The 21,619-nt window shown below is 35.1% G+C and overlaps 2 protein-coding genes across 2 annotated transcripts in view; one reads left to right on the top strand and one right to left on the bottom strand.

The window, feature by feature from the left end:
* LOC125807478 (structural maintenance of chromosomes protein 3) overlaps nt 1–21,619 on the bottom strand; it is a 142,860-nt gene that overhangs the window by 56,628 nt on the left and 64,613 nt on the right. The gene's annotated exons all lie outside the window — the stretch shown is intronic.
* LOC125807663 (ubiquitin C-terminal hydrolase 13-like) lies at nt 860–19,789 on the top strand. The gene is made up of 32 exons (XM_049487398.1): nt 860–1,021; nt 1,184–1,247; nt 2,141–2,279; nt 2,377–2,534; nt 4,956–5,230; nt 5,311–5,514; nt 5,599–5,707; nt 5,802–5,917; nt 6,132–6,230; nt 7,748–7,857; nt 8,780–8,854; nt 10,506–10,584; nt 10,681–10,818; nt 10,909–10,989; nt 11,078–11,197; nt 12,646–12,768; nt 13,234–13,311; nt 13,404–13,492; nt 13,579–13,687; nt 15,271–15,339; nt 15,423–15,533; nt 16,130–16,185; nt 16,305–16,482; nt 16,559–16,660; nt 16,757–16,828; nt 17,308–17,373; nt 17,627–17,692; nt 18,303–18,389; nt 18,588–18,704; nt 18,826–18,900; nt 19,046–19,178; nt 19,692–19,789. The coding sequence occupies exons 1-32, from the start codon at nt 1,001–1,003 to the stop codon at nt 19,787–19,789; spliced, it is 3,417 nt and encodes a 1,138-aa protein (XP_049343355.1). The 5' UTR covers nt 860–1,000.

Below are 21,619 nucleotides of genomic sequence, written 5' to 3' on the forward strand. Positions count from 1 at the left end.
TCACTTTCTCTCATGATTTTTGATATTATAATCACTGTCTATATTATGTAATTTGTTCAGCTTATAGTGAACAAGTGGAGATGTATAAAATATGACTATTGAATGAGATTATAAGACATAATTATTGAATGAGATTTGTAAAGCAAAATTATCAAACTCAATTAATGAAACACAAAATTTACTTATTGAATAAGATCGGTACAATTAAACCTCTTTATAACAACATCCTTGTAAGTTTCATAACAATACTTCATCATAATAATTAAGTTTTTCTATAATTGTTTTTTATGTTATACATTATATTTACCTCTTTTAAAATGAATTTTACCTATAACAATAACAATCATCTTTATTTATAGTACACTTTTTATAATATTACCCTTTTACAACAATTGTTTTCCTTCTCAGTAATACAATACAATAATTCACCATCTTTTTGTAGAAATAAAATCTCTAAAATTATCATTAACAGGTCTATAAATATATATTTCATCATTAAAATAGTTCTCTTCTTTTAAGTTCCTATATCCATAAAATTAAAAGATGAAAAGTGAGATAATATAATTTAAATGTCAAGTATATGTCAATTTAATAATCATATGTAGTCAAGTAAATATTATTACAATTAATAAAACTGTCAATCACTATAATAATCAAAATATCTTAAAACTAACCATAGGTTATAGAGGGGAGTTTTGGACTCTATAACAAATATACATTTATAAAGTGAAGTTTTTCAGTAGGATTTATATAACACAAAAACTGAATACAGTTTAGGCAGTTATAATCACGTGAAAAATCTTGGACTCGGTATTTAAAGGGACTAAACTACCCTCATTCATTCGAGAAACTTCTTTTATTTCGTTCATTCAGCTCTGGTGATTTTTCCATTTTCCCGCTTACTTTCACTTCTCGTTTTTCAAGCTGATTCCTCAATTTTCACTTCCATTTTCTTCCGAAACAAGTTGAATTCACTGGAATTTCTTCATCGATCACCATTATGGCTTCAACATCTAAGAATGTAAGTCTACGTATCGTCTTCGTGTTCTTCATTAATGAACACAGTATACATTGATTGGCTTACAATCGTTGCAACTCTTTTTGGATTTTAGGGTTTTGTATAGTGATGAATTTTGGCTTAGTTTTTGAGATTTCTTTGCTCTTTGTGTTTATGTTTGAGTAGCCAGGAGATATGGAGATGATGCCATTGCTGCCTCCACGTGGTGAAGGATATCAGCGCAGCGATGGTACTTAAGAATTAACGTTTTCTGGGTTATTTGTTCTTATTTTTTTTTTGTATCAACTTAGGGCAAATGAATAAGAAGTAATGTGTTTGTGTTTTACTATTTCAAAGAATGGGGACTATACAATAAGTTGAACATTTCCCATGTTTATACAGTTGATGTATTGTTCAAAGGTTCTTGAATGTCTGTGCGGAAGAATAAGAAGCAATGTGATTGTATTTTACTATTTCAAAGTATGGGGACTATAGAATAAATAGAACATTTTCCATGTTTATACAGTTGATAGGTTGTTCAGAAGGGATACACATTCATGCTACACTGACACTCTTGACTGCATGCAAGGAAGAAAAAGAAGCAACGTGTTTGTGTTTTCTATTTCAAGAGTGGGGATTACAGGATTAGTAGAACATTTCCCATGTTTATACAGTTGATAGGTTGTTCAAAGGGGATACACATTTTGAATGCCTGTGAGGAGGAAAAAGAAGCAGCGTGTTTGTGTTTATACTATTTCAAGAATGGGGACTATAGGATCGATAGAACATTTCCCATGTTTATATAGTTGATAGGTTGTTCAAAGGGGATACTCATTCATGCTACATTGGCACTCTTGAATGTCTGGTTACACAAAAGTAGAAAGTAGTTAAAGAATTAAAGGATAAGAAATAAAACAAACAAACATATCGTGACTCATTTTGTATACTTGTGTCTGATATGTTATTTGGTTAAAAAATAAGCTTGAGGTATAGGAATCCATGTTATGCAAGTTGACTGATAATTTTCAAATTAAACCAAATCTTAGTTGATTGTACATTGGCTTATTCGATATGTACGTCTATGTTCTGTACGACTGGATTTTGAGTTTTTGATCTGACGGTTTCTCCATGTTGACTTGTTAGCACCAGTAGTAACAGGAAATGATGGGGATAATCAGCTACCAGAGGATCCCCAAACATTCACTTGGAAGGTAGTGAACTTCTCTAGGTTGAATGTAAAGAAGCTCTACTCTGACGATTTTATTGCTGGAGGCTATAAATGGTATTGTAATATTCTTTCGTATCCTTTCATATTCTTTGTACACAGTAAAGCTATTACCTTAGGTCCCATGATGTTTTTTTTCCCTACTATTTGACAGGCGGATTTTAATTTTCCCCAAGGGCAAGAATGCTGAATACTTGTCTATGTATCTGGCTGCTGCTGATTCTGCTGCTTTACCTAGTGGGTGGATTATATATGCCGACTTCAGTTTGTCAGTAGTTAATCAAACTCAGAATGATTACTCAATCAGAAAAGGTAATTGCTACATAATTTAATTCCTCTTCTCCAGTTGATAGACCAAAATTCTCTGTTGAAATTCTAAAGACCAGATTTGGGGTTTATTTTCTGTTGTGCCTGCGCTGCTGGTTGTTTTCTCTGTTAATAACCTGACTGTTGGATAGCTATATTTAGTCATAGAGAACAGACATCATGTGCTTTTTATGTGAGTGTATTTCAAGATGTAATGTGGACACTTTGCCCTTTCCCTGCTCGCCCTTTTTTTCTCATACCCATTCCTTTTTGTGTTTCACTGACTTCCTTTCCCTCCCATCCTCCTATCCTTTTTCCCATCATCACTTTCCCTCCTTGACTCTTGTTCTATACCAATTAGCTACTCTAAAACTCTATCTTTCTTCCCCTTGAAATAAACATACAAGTGTTCCCTGAAATTTAGAAGTCTATTTCCCACCAATTTAGTGATCTATTTCCTTTAACTATAGCTAATGCTGATCATTTTCCTGAACCTTAATATTTGAATGCAATCAACACCCTACCTTCCTGTGGGAACCCTCCTTTATCCTGTTCCATCCAACAGAGGAGATCTGCTTCCAATTATCAGCGGTCTTAAGGAGGTTGTCCCAACTAAATGTAAGCTGCGAACGTACTCGATGAGCTCCAAGTAGCCCTCTCCTTCTTATTACAATCAACTGCCTTCCCCTTCCCCTTGTTCTGATTTTGTGCCTCATTGAGGCACCAACAGTGGCTCAACTCCTTTGGCCATGATTACTTCCCTATCAATTGACAACAACAAAAATAGGGATTTTCTCCTTGCTCTCCAACTTAGATAGAGAAATAGCCTTAAGGTTTTTGGCACATTCTTAAGGTAGGCAATCCCTTTTCCCTCCTTTACCCTTGTGGTTTGGGAAGCTGATTCAACCTATTCCTCCCTGTTGCTTTCATTGTCTAATGACACTCCTGTCTTTTTATCTTATTTTTCAACTTCTCCCCAAATGGAAAATGAATGCGGTCGTCATCCTTGTTTAAAACCTTTATTGGCCTTTTCACCATACTCTTTGACGATGAGAACCTACCTTTTTTCCTCCCACATGAAAGGCTCGTGAACATCCAAACTGTGTACTCCGTCTTCCATCATCAACCACCATATAATCGACGCTCTACCTTCTTTGTTCACTAGGGTACTAACATTCAACATGTCATGCGTGCTATAACCGTATTTACAATTACAGGATCTCCACAATACTATCCAGCTGCAATCTGGTGGTGCGTTTGGAATGAAATGTATTATTTTGGTTAGGTTTTGGTGTAACTTGGCAAGATGTACATCTATCTTTTGTAATAGTACTGTTTGCATAATCTTGATGCCGTTAATGAAAATGCTTACTTCATCAAAAACTCGGAGATGTACATACTTTTCCCCCTAGTTCCATGATTGACTTCATCAGCACATAGAAATGTTTTAATGGTGTACTTTTGGTTGTAAATTATCCAACAACTTCTTCTTGGTTTTATTATATATGAAGTTACTCTTACCGATTAAAAAAAAATCTCTTAATAAAAGTAAGAAGATTGATCAAAGAACCTGCAAACCTGAGTTGCCAACTTGAATGAAAACGTGAGCTCCTAACTCCTTGACATTCCTGTAATTTTGCTTGTGGATGCTTGCTTCTCTTCTGGAACTCTATTTCTGCTGTTTTCTGAATGGTCAATAATCCTTTTATTATTGTACCTAAAAAATAAAAAGACAATTAGTCACTCAGTTACGCCTTAGTATGAAGTTAGATGTGGTCGGTTATGCACATTCTGCTCTACTGGATTATATACAACCCGTGAACATTAACAACCTATCAATCAAGGTAAAAATAAAATAAAATAAAAAGCAGTCAGCGACCAGGGGGTTAGAATAAGTAGGCTGATCTAGGTTGAGTTGCCAAGCAGTTGCTTGTTCAACTTTTGCATGTGTTTCATTTGGGCCCTTGTTTTATCCTTGACTGGTGTGCAGTGCACACACCCCATTTTTGAGATTTGCTGAGTTTGTCTGTCTTTTGGTTTTCATTTTTCTCATGCTTTGATATATTAGAAGAAAGCTTTCTAATGTTGGAATCCTTTTCTAAGGCTGGATTGTTGCTTGGGATTGAGGATGTCTAGTTCCCACTAGTGCCTCATTGTATTTTTCTTATACATCTTCTCTTTGGGAGGAGGTTGGAAGTTGGGTTGTGGGAACTGGTTTCATCTTGTGTGAAGTGCTTATCAGGATCGTGTATTTTGTTAAAAATAGATCATATGACAAAAGCACGGTAACTAGGAGTTCTGGCAATTTCCAATAGGTAACGGGAATACTTCAGGCTGTTTTAGCTCCCATAAAAGTTCGAACATAGAATAATTGCATTTGTTCTTTTGTAGGTCTCTATAAAAGTTTTTTTTTCTTGTGCTTTGCAGAGACACAACACAGATTCTGTTCTACGGCAAGTGAATGGGGTTTCGAACTCTTTATGTCACTTGCTGAGCTATACGATCGTGATAAGGGTTATCTTGTTGGTGATGTGTGCACCATTGAAGCTGAGGTTGCTGTGCTATCAGATTCTGAGTATATGTCGTACGACTCAATAAACTCAAAAAAAGTCACTAATTTTGTTGGACTCAAGAATCAAGGAGCTACATGTTATTTGAACTCTCTGCTCCAGACTTTCTACCATATTCCTTACTTCAGGAAGGTTAGCTACTATGCTCCATTCTTTTATGTGGTCAATTAAAGGACTCATTGTGATGCATTAAGAGTTCACTGGGTTCACAGGCTGTATACCACATGCCTACAACTGAGAATGATATGCCCCTGGCCTTGCAAAATTTATTCTACAAGCTCCAATTCAGTGACGACAGTGTAGCAACAAGGGAGTTGACAAAGTCATTTGGGTGGGACTCTTCTGACGTTTTCAAGCAGCATGATGTGGAAGAACTCAATAGACTTCTATGTGAAAAGCTTGAGGGAAAGATGAAGGTAAAATCAGGCTTCTAAACACATATGAAGTTATTCTTCTGTGCTTTGGTAACTGATTGATAGCTGCTCTTCTGCCGGTGTTAGGGAACCATTGTGGAGGGTACCATACAACAGTTATTTGAAGGGCACAATATGAGCTACATTGAGTGTATCAGTGTGGACTACAAATCTACGCACAAGGAGACATTTAATGGTATCTTCAGTTGATCAAACAAGTTCCTGCTGTTTTCTTTCTTAGCCATTTTATCATTGTATCTTATGATGCTTTGTACATTTGTGTGTGGCAGATATTCAGCTTCTTGTCAAAGGTTGTTCTGATGTTTATGCTTCTTTTGATAAATATGTTGAAGTTGATTATCTTGATGGTGATAACAAATATAAGTCAGAGGTATATGGTTTGCAGGTAAGGTTAGCACATGAGTTATTGAGTTTTGTATTTTGCTATGATCTTTGAGCAACTTGATGAAAAATTTCAGCGAAGTTAAGCTTCAATTTTCTGTTGCCTACCTTGTCTCTCATTTCTTTTCAGCTTCTCTGCTTGGTTACACTGTTGAGGATTTTGGTCACTCTTTTGCAAAATCAACCTTATCTAATACCGAGGATTATGGTTGTTTCAGGATGCAAAGAAGGGTGCGTTGTTTATTGATTTCCCCCCCGTCCTGCAGCTTCATTTAAAGCGCTTTGAATATGATAATATGCGAGGCAATGATTCAAAGGTTAGTACTCTTTTAGTCTAGCAAGTGCCAGCTATTGTTCCATGATTTTAAAACTTTAGACTGTGAAGTGTTCCCACACCGGGATTTCACTGTGTATGTTGTTGTTGTAGACTGTCAAGTGTTCTTCTGCTGTTGGATGTCTGTTGCTTTTCCTCTATATACTAGTCTAGTGTACTTGTGTTGCACGTGTTTGACGCATTAAAAAAATAGTACTTTTAAATATTATTGGTAGATTTATGTCTCACTGAAAATAAGCAAATAAGAACAATACTAAAAATTAAAGAACTCCAATTTTTGAATGATGATAAATGTAAGCATGAAATAAATGCGAGGAACACTTTTTATGTATACATGACATATAAATATATACATGACAAGAATTAGGAAGAAATCTGACAAAACTTTTGCCTCTTCCATCAACATTGTTCCAAGAAAACATTGAGCCAAAATTACCTAACAACGGGGTTGGAAAAAAATCATTGAAGTGAGTTTTTTAACTTTTTATTGAACACAAACACAAGAAAATCAAATAAGCTATACCAGTCTAAAAAAAAAAGAAAATCAAATAAGATTCACTAATCAAAATAATAATTCACTGAAAATGAGCAAATAAGAACAGTACTAGAAATTAAAGAACTTCAAGTTTTGAATGATGATAGAATAAATTAGTGAGAATGAACGGTGTGCAGGTTGCAGGAAGCAGTATAAACCTGACCCAGTTGAGGGAGAGAACCAAAGATGCAGGCTGCCTTCGAGCAAACTTTTTCTTATTTTATATATAGAAGTGCCCAACTATCTTTTATTTTAAATAGTTTTGTTTTTGAAATTCTAAAAAGTTAATTCTCCTTCCCATAAGGAAAAAGAAAACCTACCAACATTAATTTTCCTTCCCATATATTTTTGGAGACATTTTCTAATTTTTCTTCCTATATATTTTAGGCTATGATAATTTTCCTAATACTCTTGTCATATATTTTCCTCTTACCATATATTTTAAGACTCTTTAATTTTTCACAGTTCAAAAGTCTTGAGTCAATATTGTAAAGACAAAGATGCAGGCTGCCTTCGAGCAAACTTTTTCTTATTTTATATATAGAAGTGCCCAACTATCTTTTATTTTAAATAGTTTTGTTTTTGAAATTCTAAAAAGTTAATTCTCCTTCCCATAAGGAAAAAGAAAACCTACCAACATTAATTTTCCTTCCCATATATTTTTGGAGACATTTTATAATTTTTCTTCCTATATATTTTAGGCTATGATAATTTTCCTAATACTCTTGTCATATATTTTCGTCTTACCATATATTTTAAGACTCTTTAATTTTTCACAGTTCAAAAGTCTTGAGTCAATATTGTAAAGACAATTAAATAATAATTTGATAAAAATAGTAAATGACATTTCTAAGGACCTTCATGCTTTTAAAGTAATAAATATAGATTACTTATGTAAAAAAGTCATCTTGATTTTTTTTGGTATGGTTTGATTGATTCAATTATTTATTGGTGATGCAATGTAGATAAATGACCGATATGAGTTCCCTTTGCAACTTGATCTGGACAGAGAGAATGGTAAATACTTGTCTTCCGAGGCTGATAGAACTGTCAGAAACCTTTACACACTTCACAGGTATCATATGCTTTGAAGTTTTAATTATGATTTATTGATTTTTTTCAAAATCAACTTTCCATTTTTGTGTTAAACTATAATTGCATTTTCCCCCTCTAAATCACCCACCAACATCAATAAAATTATTTACCTTACAATAGGAAAAGGGGTCAATTGTTTTAATGAAATGGGCCAGATATTTAGCCAACCCTGAAAAATAAGTAATAGCTCAGGTAGTAAATGAATGGGAACAATGGAAACAAGAAAATTTGCCTGGTGGCAGTTCAATTCATAATGAGCTTTCACATATCAGCATTTTTCTAAATAACAAATTTAACAAACTTGCTGAGTGAAACAGAACCTGCCTTGATGATTTAGAAACTGATCCTTGCATAGTTTTAAGCGCATAATGTAGTGATTCTTCCGCTTCAGCCCACTGCAATCTGAGGATGGAGGAAGAAGAAAACAGAAAGCTAGTACATAAATCCCTTGCAAATCATGCATAGGTCATATGATGATGAAGAAGAATGTGAGCTAAAAGGATCTTGAGATGTAACAAGAATGACAATTAGTGGCAATGATGAAGACACTATATCTTCCCTCATATGATAGATTTTAGAAACTCAAATTTCCATTGAAAGTCTGATTCACTGGAAGTCATAAGCATGTGAGCATAGAGACTGGTACATTTCGAATCGTGATGCTACAACAATTGGATACACTATTTGTGATGAATAGGTGGTTCTTGGATGAGTGTATGCTTGACCAAGTATATCATAATAGACTTCTGTGTGCAGGAAGCCTACCTAAGATAGTCAACTGGAATATTGTTATTTCATGTACTTAAGGTTGTGGAATTCACATCAAAGACTTTTGCTCGGCTGTTCATTTTTTTTTGGACAATGTAGCTCATCTGTTCATTTTTCAACCTCCTTCTTGGCAGTGTATTAGTCCATGGGGGTAGTGTGACAGGTGGACACTATTATGCTTTCATACGGCCAACTCTTTCAAACCAGTGGTAAACATTTTACGCACAAGTTTGTCTCTTCATACGTGAATTATCATTGTTTTTTTTTGAAATCTTGAAGTATTACACAACTGAATTCTTCCTCTTCTGATTCGTAATAACTATAGTCTTTTTGATTATAAATTGCTTTTGCCTGCTTTGGAGTTGGAGTTAGAGCATTTATTGACATTATACAAAACTATGTTATTGGAAGTCTCTTTTCAAAAAGCCATCCATCGTACTTCTTCAGGTTGTTCCATTGTTTTCATCATACAGAACAACTGTTATTGGTCTCATACCATGTTACTGTTTTCTGTTTATTTTTTGTGTATTGCATGAATTTTCTCCTTGCCTCCAGTGTCTTGTGAACTTGGGAAATCAAAATGCTTCTTCCCGAAGCATCCTAAGCTTTAGCCTGTAGGATGAGTTGTCCTAACATGTTGGGCATCCTTATGGCTGAAAGTGATTGACAGTTTTTCCTGTTTATCATAATGTTGAGAGACCAAACTAGTTTATTTCAAAAAGAGAAGTAACTACATATTCCATGGGGCTTAGGCTTTCCAGATCTGAACATGTAAAACATCCTTACCCACTTCCTAAAAGGCTATAACATTCTTCACTGTATACAGTAGGAAGTGTTTCACCCTCAGTCAGACAAACGTCCATCCTATAATTGGATCTGTTAAAACTAGGACGGTACATTTTGTAAGGAGTCTATTTGGTGTCTGTATTACAGATCAAATGAAGTCGTTTGTATTTAGTTAGAATGGAATACTTCAACGTCCTAGTGGGATTTCACTGGGTATGTTGTTGTTTGTTTGTTTGGAATACTTCAACGTCTGTTTCTTTGTAAATATGTTGGTTGCCTTTTGTGTTCACAACGCTTGTGTATCTCCATCTGTCTATCTGTTTTCATCTCTGTGGTTGTATTTACCACTGACAATATCTATGTTCTTACCTTTTACTGTAATCACCTTGCTGCTGCTCTTTCACATATCTAGAGAACTAGCTTTATGAATGTCTCAAGAAGGACATAGTTATAATATTAATTTTTCCACTTTCCACACAAGATGGCTTAACTTCTCCATTTTTTTAAGTAGGTAATAACAACTTATCTTTTCTATTTTGCATGATTAATATGCTGAAATATTAGGATGAAACATTTGTCTGATCTTAATGGCAGTATGAAATGGATTATTTTATAGCTCTTTTGGCCTTATTACTGTTCAAAGAAATTTCTCCTTCTATTAGTCTATATTGCCTTAAATGAATTCAGAGAGTTATTTCCAGTTTCGGTACATTGAAATGCCCCCTTATTATGTGTTTTTCCTGTGTATATGATGTGATCGTCGAGGCTTATTGCTTACAGAGGTCAGAGTCATAATCAGAAGTTGCTAGTTGGTTAATCTACTTCAACTTCCACGTGGGTCCTCCTTTAATCTTTTAGTATACAATCGGACAATGAGTATTTCGTTGCATCATATTTGGTTGTCTTACACTTCAATTAACTGACCATGTTTCATATTCCATTGCATCATATTTGGCCATCTTATACTTCAGTTACCTAGCAATTTTTCATTTGTCTGCTTTATTATTTTGTGCTTTGGTTCGTTCTGCAAGTCTATGATTCTGCTTCCTAGGCAAGTAACGTGAATGTTTCCAGGTATAAATTTGATGATGAAAGAGTGACTAAAGTAGATGCAAAAAGGGCATTAGAAGAGCAATATGGTGGTCAAGGGAAGGTAATCTGTGACTTGGTTTTACTCATTGGTCTTGATCTTTCCTAGGATATCAGATTTGTTGAGTTCATTTTGATGTCCCTTCTGGATTGATAGCAGTTGCCACAGACAAATTCTGAATACGGCTTTCAAATTTCTCAGAACTCAAATGCTTACTTACTGGTCTATATACGAGAAAGTGATAAAGAGAAAATAATGTGTAATGTTGATCAGAAGGACATAGGTGAACACCTGAGGGTAAGATACAGCACCAGCAGCATGAGCTGTCTCTTTATCATTGCACCTATTTCACATGTTGATCTGACTATACTTATGGACATCTTCAAGGCAAGGTTTAAAAGAGATCAAGAGGATGAAGAGCAGAAAAAGAAGGAAGAATCAGAGGCAAACCTTTACACAATTATAAAGGTCTTTTATTAATATACCACCATTCACAATGATTAGGACAAACTCCTGTTGCCCGAGTAACCTTTTAATTATTACATGACATGACTAGGTTGCTCGCGATGAAGATATGCAACGGCAGATTGGAAAGGATATATATTTTGATCTAGTGGATCATGAGAAAGTTAAGAGTTTCCGCATTCAAAGAGAGACACTTTTTAGTGCTTTCAAGGTAACCAGCTATCTTTTAATCTCAAAATGCTTTTAGACTGAGGATTTATTTGCATGTCTACATGCTGTAAGCTCTAGTAAAATGCACTGAGATAAGTTCAGTAACACTAAATGAGATACAGTTTATTACTGCTAAAATTGGTAGTATATCCTATGAAGTAGATGAAGATGCTCAGATGTATACTTCTTTAGATTAATGTGTCTGCATTGACGTGGTAAAACTATTTGACCTTGGGCATAAGATTCTTAGATGCGTCAGTATAATCCAGCTAATAATTTGATGTTCATTCACTCCTGCTATATGCACCCCCTTCCTTGCTGTACAAAGCCGTTGCTCAACCAGACAATCTGGTAATATTGTTTCTTTTGTTGAAAACCAGCATACTAACAAGACTAGAGTCTATTCTCAAGTAGTAGATATCACCTATTTGAATCTTTTCCTTTCCATTGTGCCTTAATTTTTGCTATGCCTGCATTGATTCCATGAAATTGTGTAGTCTACCTTGTCCCTTTTTAACACCTTCACTCACTATAGTTTTACACGTGCATTTGTAGGTTGATGCAAGATATAACCAAACCATCTCAAACAACCTTTTCCATTTTTTTCTCAATGCATGCTACTTGCACCTTCTGACAAATATGATATTTTTAGTCTTATCTAATCTTGTATTACCGCACATCTGCATCGCTGCAACACTTATCTTGTGCATTTGTTGGACTTCAGTGGCCCAACAGTCACTACCATATAACATTGCCGGTTTTGTAACTGTTCTGTAGAACCTACCTTTCACTTTAGTATGCATCCTTCTCTCACAACACCCAGGGTGCCACTTTCCATTTCGAATCCTCCTGTTTTAATACCTAGGTTTACCCTTGCTGAACAAATATTACATGTGTATAGATACTTCGCATAGATTCTTTAGGACTAAAAAGCTGCGAAAAAGTTTCATATACCCATTTCTGATTCATTCCTGAATTCGACACTTAAATATATAACAAATATAGAGAATTTCTAGTAATTTTTTTACTTTTATTTCATTTTATTTGATAATATGTTTAGTCTGAGATAAGTTTGGATGGAGAAATATAGTTAGTTAGGATTCATATAGCCCACCCCATTTAGGGTTGAGGTTTTGTTGTTGTTGAATATTATAAGTCCATGTTACTTGAGCCATATTATTTGTTGTATATTATAAGTTCATGTTACTTGAGCCATATTATTTGTTGTATATTATAAGTCCACGTTACTTGATCCAGATTATTTGCTGTATATTATAAGTCTATGTTACTTGAGCCATATTATTTGTTGTATATTATAAGTCCGTGTTACTTAAGCCATATTGGGGACTTGTTTCGTGATAATTGTAACATTAATCTTTTCAGATGCATTAGCTGCAATGTCCTGACATACTTTTTTATTATGTTGACTAATTATATAGCTTTATGCAGGAGGATATCAAAAAAGAGTTTCGTGTACCAGTGCAATTTCAACGTTATTGGCTCTGGGCCAAGCGTCAGAATCACACGTATCGTCCTGATCGGCCATTGACCCGTCTTGAAGAAGCTCAAACTGTAAATATTTCTATTCATAGAATTTATTTTGACAGTTGGATTTAGTGGTAGTGGTGCTATAGTATAAAGAGGATGTACCCCAGTACTTGAAGCTCCCGCATGAAGGGATTTTCAGAAAATTAGATGTATATCCCCATCCCACAACTGTAGGGTCAATAATTTAAGGTAACCCATATCCTCTAGGTAACACCTACCTATCCGTTGCCCCAAGAGTATTCAACGGTAGTCTATAATTATTTATAGCATGCGAAGATGCTAGAGCTTGTAAGGATGAGATGTACACGTTATGGGTGACTCCAAATTAGTAAGGATGAGATGTACATGTTACGGGTGACTCCAAATTAGAGGATGAGAACTGATACACTAACTTACTAATAAACCCCACTAACTGACAGTTTTAAAAGCTCATGCCATGAAAATCATTTGCTTGTTTGGTTATTTTGACAAGTTTTTACCTGAATGTAGGTTGGACAACTGAGGAAAGTGTTCAATAAGTTTCACAATGCAGAGCTAAAATTGTTTCTGGAAGTAGAGTTGGGACCGGTAAATATTCATTACCAGTGTGCTGTGGTGGTGCTTATTTTAAGATCTTTTCTTTATGACCAGAATTCATATAATTTATGCATAATGTCTAGGAACTAATGCTCCTCTCTCCACCGGAAAAGGCCAAAGATGATATTCTGCTTTTTTTCAAGCTTTATGATCCTGAGAAAGAAGATATGCGGTATCAGAAATTATCTTCTTCATTTTTTGCATTTACATGACAGTTGTTTTGGCAATCTATGATGTCTTTCTCTTTCATGTACACAGGTATGTTGGAAGGCTCTTTGCGAAGGGAATCAGTAATCCCATGGAAATCTTGAGCAAACTAAATGCAATGGCTGGCTATGCCCCAGATCAAGAGATTGAGCTTTATGAGGTCTGTTCCTAGAACATCTTAGATATACTGTACACTCCTTGATCACTCTGTACCAATTGCGAAGCAAGAAGCTTTGTTGAGGTGTGTTAAGGTGCAAATCACTGACTATTCCAGAACTTGCAGTTGACAAGATCTAAAGTGCTCTGCTTTTGTAGCTTGTTTCCATTCGGCCTCCTTATGTTGGCAGTATGTTAAAAATGTTTGGTTCCATTGCCGTTACTCCTTGGGTCCAGTTCATGTGCATAACACTATGAAAAAATGTTATGCTGTCTGCTGATCAAATAACTTTTATTTTAGCTTTTGTTTTTGTTTTTCTTGATATTGTAATAAGTGTTTTGATCTAGAGGAAAAACTCCCAAAGTGGTATGCAGAAAGTAGAAATGACACCAAAATATGAGTTCTGCTAATGACACCCAGTTATTATACTAACTCTAAGACATCATAGAGACTAGTCCTCGTTTGTATAAAAGTATATTCTACCCCTTCAGAAAGATTCCCGCGATGGTGCTTTTCTTGTCTTGATTACTTTTATGCTCCTCTCTCTTTCTCTCTTGTATTGGTGAATATGTGACGAAGTTAGACATGCCATTATTTTCAAGAGTTATGCAAATTTAAATTTAGGGATTCTAGACCGTTGGGACTATAAATAAACCTCCACAGTTCTTGAGAAAATGAAGAATTCCTGTGAAGCTAGAAGCATTTAGAAATTCATTGTGATCTCAAATTTGAAGTTATTGTACCAAGTCGAAATTGATTATGTTAAGATCCATTAAACTTACAAGTATCGTTCTATCCAAAATACAAAAAATAAAAACAAGAAGGATGATCTTGCTATATTGCTGTGTTAGAGTTTGGTTCTTAAGTTGTATATTTTCTCACATTGGAGAATATGATATCTATTGTGTTTAACACCAGTGAGAAGGTGTTAGTTTGTACTGAACATCCATTATTCAATAGAATCTATTTGTCTCTTCTTCTTTTCTCATATGGTATTTGAACCTCTGTGATTGCAGTAGAGATTTAAGCAGCTTCTTCCAGGTTTCTTGCCCCGTCCAAAGTTTTTTGGCTTCTTCTCATTTCTCTTTTCGGTGACTGTTCTTATGGTACCATGTCTCCTTTTAAAGACAGTTCTAACCTCAAAATATCTTCTTTTTTTGGGTGATATTTCCTGGCAAGTTTCGCCGGCGATTCCCATTATGAAAGGTTATATATAAAAAGTACTACAGTGTCTTTGACAGTAATTTATGTGTTAAAATATTGATAGTTAAATTATATAGGATCTGAAGATCCTGATGAGGTCCTAGTCAAAACAGCAACAGCGGCCCTTTATGATTTTGGATATCTTATTTATTTCTAGTTTTACCTTGTGCAGCTGATTTCTTCCCATAATTATGCAACCTTCAAGTGCAGATTGCAAATCTAGAAGCCATGAATAGATTTTTTTTTGGCCTCTTTTACTAGTTCATTGATATATTTAAGTGGCAGTTTTGCATTGTCATTCTGTAATATCGCATGGAAATATCTAAAGAATTAGGATTATAACAATTGTAGTAAAAAACCCACAATCGTTTTTCTGTGTCCAGGAAATAAAGTTCGAACCAAGTGTCATGTGTGAAAACATTGACAAGAACTCCACTTTTCGATCAAACGAGGTATGCCCTGACCACACCATTATGGGTATAGTCATGCCAATGTACACTTCTTATGAGTGATCCTTTGTCCTTTTTCTGTGCAGCTTGAGGATGGTGATATAGTATGCTTCCAAAAATCTCTAACGGCTGAAAGTCGACAACAATTTCGTTATCCTGATGTTCCTTCATTCCTGGAGTACGTTCACAATCGCCAGGTATTTTATGTCTAAATATGGTCAGTAACAATTATGGTCAGCGAGGATTCATATACCTCAATCCCAACTTGCTTCTCAAATTACTTGATGATACCATTGTGGATTGCTTCTCAAATTACTTGCATGTACTGAAGACTTTTACTGGGGGGAAAACTAGCTGAAATCTAAATCCCGATTTTTGTTGCACTACATACTGGGTTGTTGATAAGTTCCTTGGATTACTTGCATACAGTTAATGGGGGGGGGGGGGTTGCTGACTCCCTCCATACATTGGTAGTAGCTGAAGATCTTTAAAATTCTGATAAGATGACAATTGTTCTAGCTTTGTATTGACTCATTGTCTGAAATATTAGAACCGAGGCCTTAACATTTGGGCCTTCTAGCTTTGATTTTAGTTACCAAATCTGGAAAAGAATGTGAAGAAAAAGAAATGAGAACACCTAGTGTGATACTTAGTGATTTTAATTTCAAAGCAATAAACAGTAAGGCAAGATCTGCTTAAATCAACTTGTTTTCCAACAGTGTTTTGAAGTATGTACGTGACTTTGTTGTTCTTTTGGCAGTCATCAGATTTCTGATACTACTATGTTTTTCAGGTCGTTCACTTCCGATCTTTAGATAAACCCAAGGAGCAGGGTTTCTGTTTAGAGCTGTATGTTCAAAAACCTCAGATATGCACTTCTCTTTTTCCCTTCTATTGTTTTGTTTCTCTATGCCATTGACCAAATTTGAGCATTCGTACTATTTCAAACGTTTTCTTGTAAATGCTAGGTCTAGAATCAATACATATGATGAAGTTGTGGGAAGAATTGCTCAACAACTCGAGTTGGATGATCCCTCCAAAATTAGGCTCACATCCCATGACTGCTTGTCTCAGCAACCTAAACCTCAACCAATAAAATACCGAGGTTTAGACTACCTTGTAAATATGCTGGTCCACTACAATAAGGTGAGTGCTAAATTCATTGGATAATGCTAAGCATGAGTTCCTGAAAGTCTTATTATCTCTAATTAATCTTTCACAGATTTCTGATATATTGTACTATGAAGTACTGGACATTCCTTTGCCAGAATTTCAAGGTTTGAAACCCTTTAAAGTAGCTTTTCATCGCGCTACCAAAGATGAAGTGAGTATGCAAAACGGATTCTTATTGTTTTCTTCCTTCTTTCTTTTTCATTTTTATAAGATATTAATTTTCAATTCTTGCTTCTTTACTATTTAGGTGGTCATTCACATGATCAGTCTACCAAAACAAAGTACTGTGGATGATGTAATGAAAAATCTAAAGACAAAGGTAATATACTGGCCTGGTAGCATTTTGGTTAAGCTAAGTTGAACAAATTTTCTTCTAATTACTGAACAGCCCGACCCTTTCGCTACATTTATTTGGTTTTGTAGCAGATATTTAATGCCATTGGTTCAAAGTTGAGAAGGGAAATATGTTTAGCTGGTTGATTTGTTTTTCTTTTGAATAATTTTCCTCTCTCCTGATGCTAAATACAATTTGTAGGGAAGTAAAGCCATTTAACTTCTTCATTCTTATGAATATTCGAAGGTTGTAAAAGGGCTATGTGGAGGGTCACAAGCCCTCCATTTAAACTTCTTCTTTTCTTCCTAATGAAACAATGGGTAGACTTGCCTCTCCTCTTTACGCGCCCTCCTCATATCCTTCCTCTTTCTTCCCCAGCTTAACATAGCATAAGATTTCTTCTTTGCTGACGCTTCTCTAGCATTAGTTTATCTTAATTGCTACTCTGATGTGTTGTGAAACAGGTTGAGTTGTCGCATCCAGATGCAGAGCTAAGATTACTAGAGGTATTCTGCCATAAGATTTACAAGGTATTACTTTCTATTCTTATTGATTATTGCCTCAAAGTTAACCTTCTAATCTTTGTTCCTTGATTTACTGGTTCTGGCAATTTCCACGTGATAGTAACACAGTATCCTAATAGGAGCTGTTAAAGTTTGCTTCATCTGCACATTTAGTTTACAGGTTCCTGAAATGGTGGTTTTTCTATTCATTTCCTTCTGGAGAGAACTGTCTTTCTTTGCATTATCTTTCCTCTTGTTCCTTATGATTGCTTTTGTGCAGATATTGCCAACTACAGAGAAGATAGAAAACATAAATGATCGGTACTGGACGCTACGGGCCGAAGAGGTTCTCCTTCTCTTTCTCCCTTTCACTGAACCCATTCTTCTCTTTTGAGGGTGCGGGGGGGTCCAAATGATAGAATCAAGGAAAGTAGTTAAGATGCTTATATACAACTAGAAGACAGAGTTTAGTTCTTTTTTACGGAGAAGATTAAGAATCTCATGGATAAACCTGCATCCTCCAAAAAGTAAAAAAGAACGAAAATAGGAATATGACGGAAAACAAGGAAAGTGATGTATAAGGAAAACAAGAAAAAATGGAATCATAACAGAATCTTGCATAACTGAGAGCTGTACTAGAATTAGAAGTTTGATAAACTGATGGTGGTTAAGTCATTAATATTAAGGTGATGCTTTATCGAAAGAAAAGTGGTATTACTGATCTTTGTTTTGATGTTTCTGATATAAGTTTCCACTGACATGAAAATTGCCCCGTCTTTCCATTGAACCCTATGATAGGCATGGAACTGTTACATCAGAATTCATGACACGGAAGTTTTTCAGAAGTAACAAGGAATAATTTCCCAAACCTGACATTCAGCATTAGATATGACTGTGACATTTAAAGTTGTTTTGTAGTGCAGCAGTTCATCAATGTGGATCCTTCTTTCTTGCAGATACCTGAAGAAGAGAAAAATATTGGCCCACATGATCGTTTGGTTCATGTATACCACTTTAATAAGGAGGCAGCACAAAACCAAATGGTAAGATTCTTCTGCACTCGTGCCCCCCACTATCTGATTGGTTTTCCCTTCACCCTAGGGGTGGGAGGAGGAAAGAAAGAAGAAGAGATGGAGGGAGAGTTTAAGTTAGGAGAGAGAAAAATTAGGAGACAACTTTTCTGCAGTCACTTGAAATTCAGAAATGTGTCTTATGTATCACTATATTCTTGTCTCTAACAGAAAATTAAAAATTTTGGGGAACCTTTTCTCTTGATTATCCGCGAGAAGGAGACATTAGCTGAACTTAAGCTGCGTATACAGAAGAAATTGCAGGTCCCCGATGAAGATTTTGCTAAGGTAATGTGCAACTTGATGTTTTCATTCCCATGAATGAGGGTTTCAATGGGTAGTTACAAGAATTCCTTTCTCATTTAGATCCTATATTAGGTAGTTACTTCTTTTGTTTACAATTTTCCAGTGGAAATTTGCAATCGTCACGTTTGATTGGCCTGAGTACCTTGAGGACTTGGACATCTTGTTGAGTCGTTTCCAGGTATTAAAATGACTCCTCAAATCTGAAAAAGAAAAATGCAAAAAGGAGTGGTGCTAAATTCATGATCTAGTCTCATGTCCTCATCACACATCATCTTTGTGTGATTAAATGTTAGATTGTTTTACATCTTCTTGTTCCTCTGCAGCAAAGGGGGAATGTCTCTCGTGCTCGGGAGCAGTATCTTGGATTGGAGCATTCTGACGGTGCTTTTAAAAGGACGCATGCAACACATCAGGTAATTTGTGTATCCGGTTCTGACATGTGGGCATTACAATTCAGTGCTTGATCTCTAAGATTGATACCAAGAAGAGTCTCGGACTAATGACATAGGTTGACTTGATTAGGCTACTGTATCTACTAAAATTTCTTTTCTACTCGTTGTAGCGGTTTATTTATTATTTGGCAGGAAAGGAACGTATACTTTTCTTTGAGGGATGTCTGAGCCCAATTCCGATAAGCCCCAGTTCCACTGAACTTGAAATTCTTAATATGCGAGGGACCTTACTGCTAGTAGTGGCTACTTAATTGAGTGGAACATTTATTTATTTTTGTGAAAGCTGATATTGCGCTGACTTTCGTTTAAGATGAGCAAAATGACTTATAAATAATTTCCTTTGATGTTGCAGAATCGCCACTGGCGTGAGAAGCCTTTGAGAATATGCGACTAGTAACACAGCAGAAATGAAGATTAAATTCCACTAATAATCATTGCACTTGTCGCCAAGGCCCAAGCATATAAAGTCAGTAGCAGCAGCGCCACTCGTTTGCTAAATCATGTTGAGTCTGTACAGGTCTGATTCTTGTTCCGGGAGCACCTGTTTCTGATATGGATGTGAAGTGTGGTTCAGATGCAGCATCCCCATATCCTACTGATCAATCTCGTCTGTGAACTATTACTAACTCCTCTGTTCACTGCTAGTGTAAATGTGCAAAATATTGAACAAGCGAATGTAATACATCATATATAGTATTTTACTTCGTTTATGGCCTTCTTTAATCTCCTTGGTTTGCATCTGGGACAAGAGTGAGTACAAGCTAAGGCTATCTGCAAACTTTGTTCTTTTTTTTGGGTAGAGATTTGGAGACATTGCCTTCAGCATTGTAACGAGTAAGAAAGTTTCGAAAATTCTGTTGGGAGAGTGTGAATGTTGGTTATTTCATGCAATATGAGACTGCAACTGCAATAGTAATGACATTGATGGGATTAATGCATTTTAATTTGGGAAAATTACATGAGTTGGCATAGTTAAAGAGGGTATAGTTTAATTTAATTACTCAGAGTGGTTACAATTTTGATTTTTTTGCCATTAATTATGAGATCCACGTTTCATTGTATACCCAACAAAGAAAATCTTTATATGCCTTATATATGATTTTATATAAACTAAATTTTATCTCTCCTCTTCACATTCTGCTTCTCTCTTAAAAACACTCTTATAGTTCCATTTTGAAATCTGAAATTCCCCATCTCGCTCCTAAACAATTTTTCAATTTTACAGGTAACTACCTAAATCTTTTCTCAATCTTTTTGTTTTTTCATTTTTTCGTTTGTATACTATTTGGGCTTTCATCTGGACAATGTGATTCTATCGGAGCTGCTATTCCCACTTTTGATGCCGTTGTTTCTACTCTTGTAACTGTTTTTGTTGTTCTTGTCCATAAATTCTTTTGAAAAAGAATTTTGTCGTTGGGGTTTATTACTCATGCATTGCAGATGAGGAGTGCACCTAATCGGTCTCTTATCGTTGATGATTCAATTGCTTTTCTAATCGATTCTAAGGTTAAGAACCAATGTACCCAGTTTGTATATTTAAGGAATAAAAGTTCTTATCGGAATTGATAATTTGTATATTTTTTTTGTTATTATTTGTACATATACATAATTGTGACTGATTACTGTATATAGTATATACATAACTGTGTTGAAGCATATTTATATATTTGTACATGTAAATCACATATTCTTTTACATATACACATATTCATACATATATTTATAGTTTATATTGAAGTGTTTTATATATTTGTATATATAAATCATGTGTTCATTATATGTATATACATATTCATCTTCATATACATATACAATTTATATTAGGCTTAATTCATAGGCGGCCCCTTAAAGTTGTCCGCATAATTCACTTAGACACCTTAACTAGGACTTGTATCAATTGAACACTTAAATTGTTCAAAACATATACCCATTAAACATAAAATGTTTATGTGGCAAGATAAGTGTAATTCACTGTCCTTGAGCGTGTGAATAAATCCCAATATTTTTTTTAATTTTTTTTTAAAGTTAATTTTGTAATGTTTTGAAACCTGGATACATTAACTAAATAAGTAAAATTAATAATAATTTAGTTCAACAATAATCTCTTAATTTAAAAAAGAAAAACAACCTCACCCATACCCCTTTAACACTCGTCTCTTCCGAGCACTCATCTTCTTCAGTCAATTTAGAAGATCTTTTACACTTTGTTTTGGTTCCATGTTTTTTCCTTCATTTTTTGTTTAAAAGAGAAACTGAATCTACTAGTTAAATTCATGGCAGTCGTCTTCCTCCAATTGGACTTCTCAATTTCATATTACCTAGAATTCTTACCAGTCAAATTTCTAAGCCACCGTCCCCCGCCACACCCCTTCCCCATATACTCCTTAATTCTTTCTTTCTAGCATTATTCCGCCATTCTCAATATCATCGTCATTATCTTGGAGT

Source organism: Solanum verrucosum, unplaced genomic scaffold, assembly GCF_900185275.1.
Source record: "Solanum verrucosum unplaced genomic scaffold, falcon-dt-bn FXZP01000183.1, whole genome shotgun sequence".
In the NCBI taxonomy this organism is placed as follows: Eukaryota; Viridiplantae; Streptophyta; class Magnoliopsida; order Solanales; family Solanaceae; genus Solanum; species Solanum verrucosum.

What these genes read in the sequence shown, in the direction of transcription:
- LOC125807663 (XM_049487398.1), top strand. Translation starts at nt 1,001, where the DNA reads ATGGCTTCAACATCTAAGAAT. An exon ending in CACTTTTTAGTGCTTTCAAG is followed by an intron (nt 11,198 to 12,645) that starts GTAACCAGCTAT and finishes AGCTTTATGCAG; the next exon opens with GAGGATATCAAAAAAGAGTT. An exon ending in AGTACGTTCACAATCGCCAG is followed by an intron (nt 15,534 to 16,129) that starts GTATTTTATGTC and finishes TATGTTTTTCAG; the next exon opens with GTCGTTCACTTCCGATCTTT.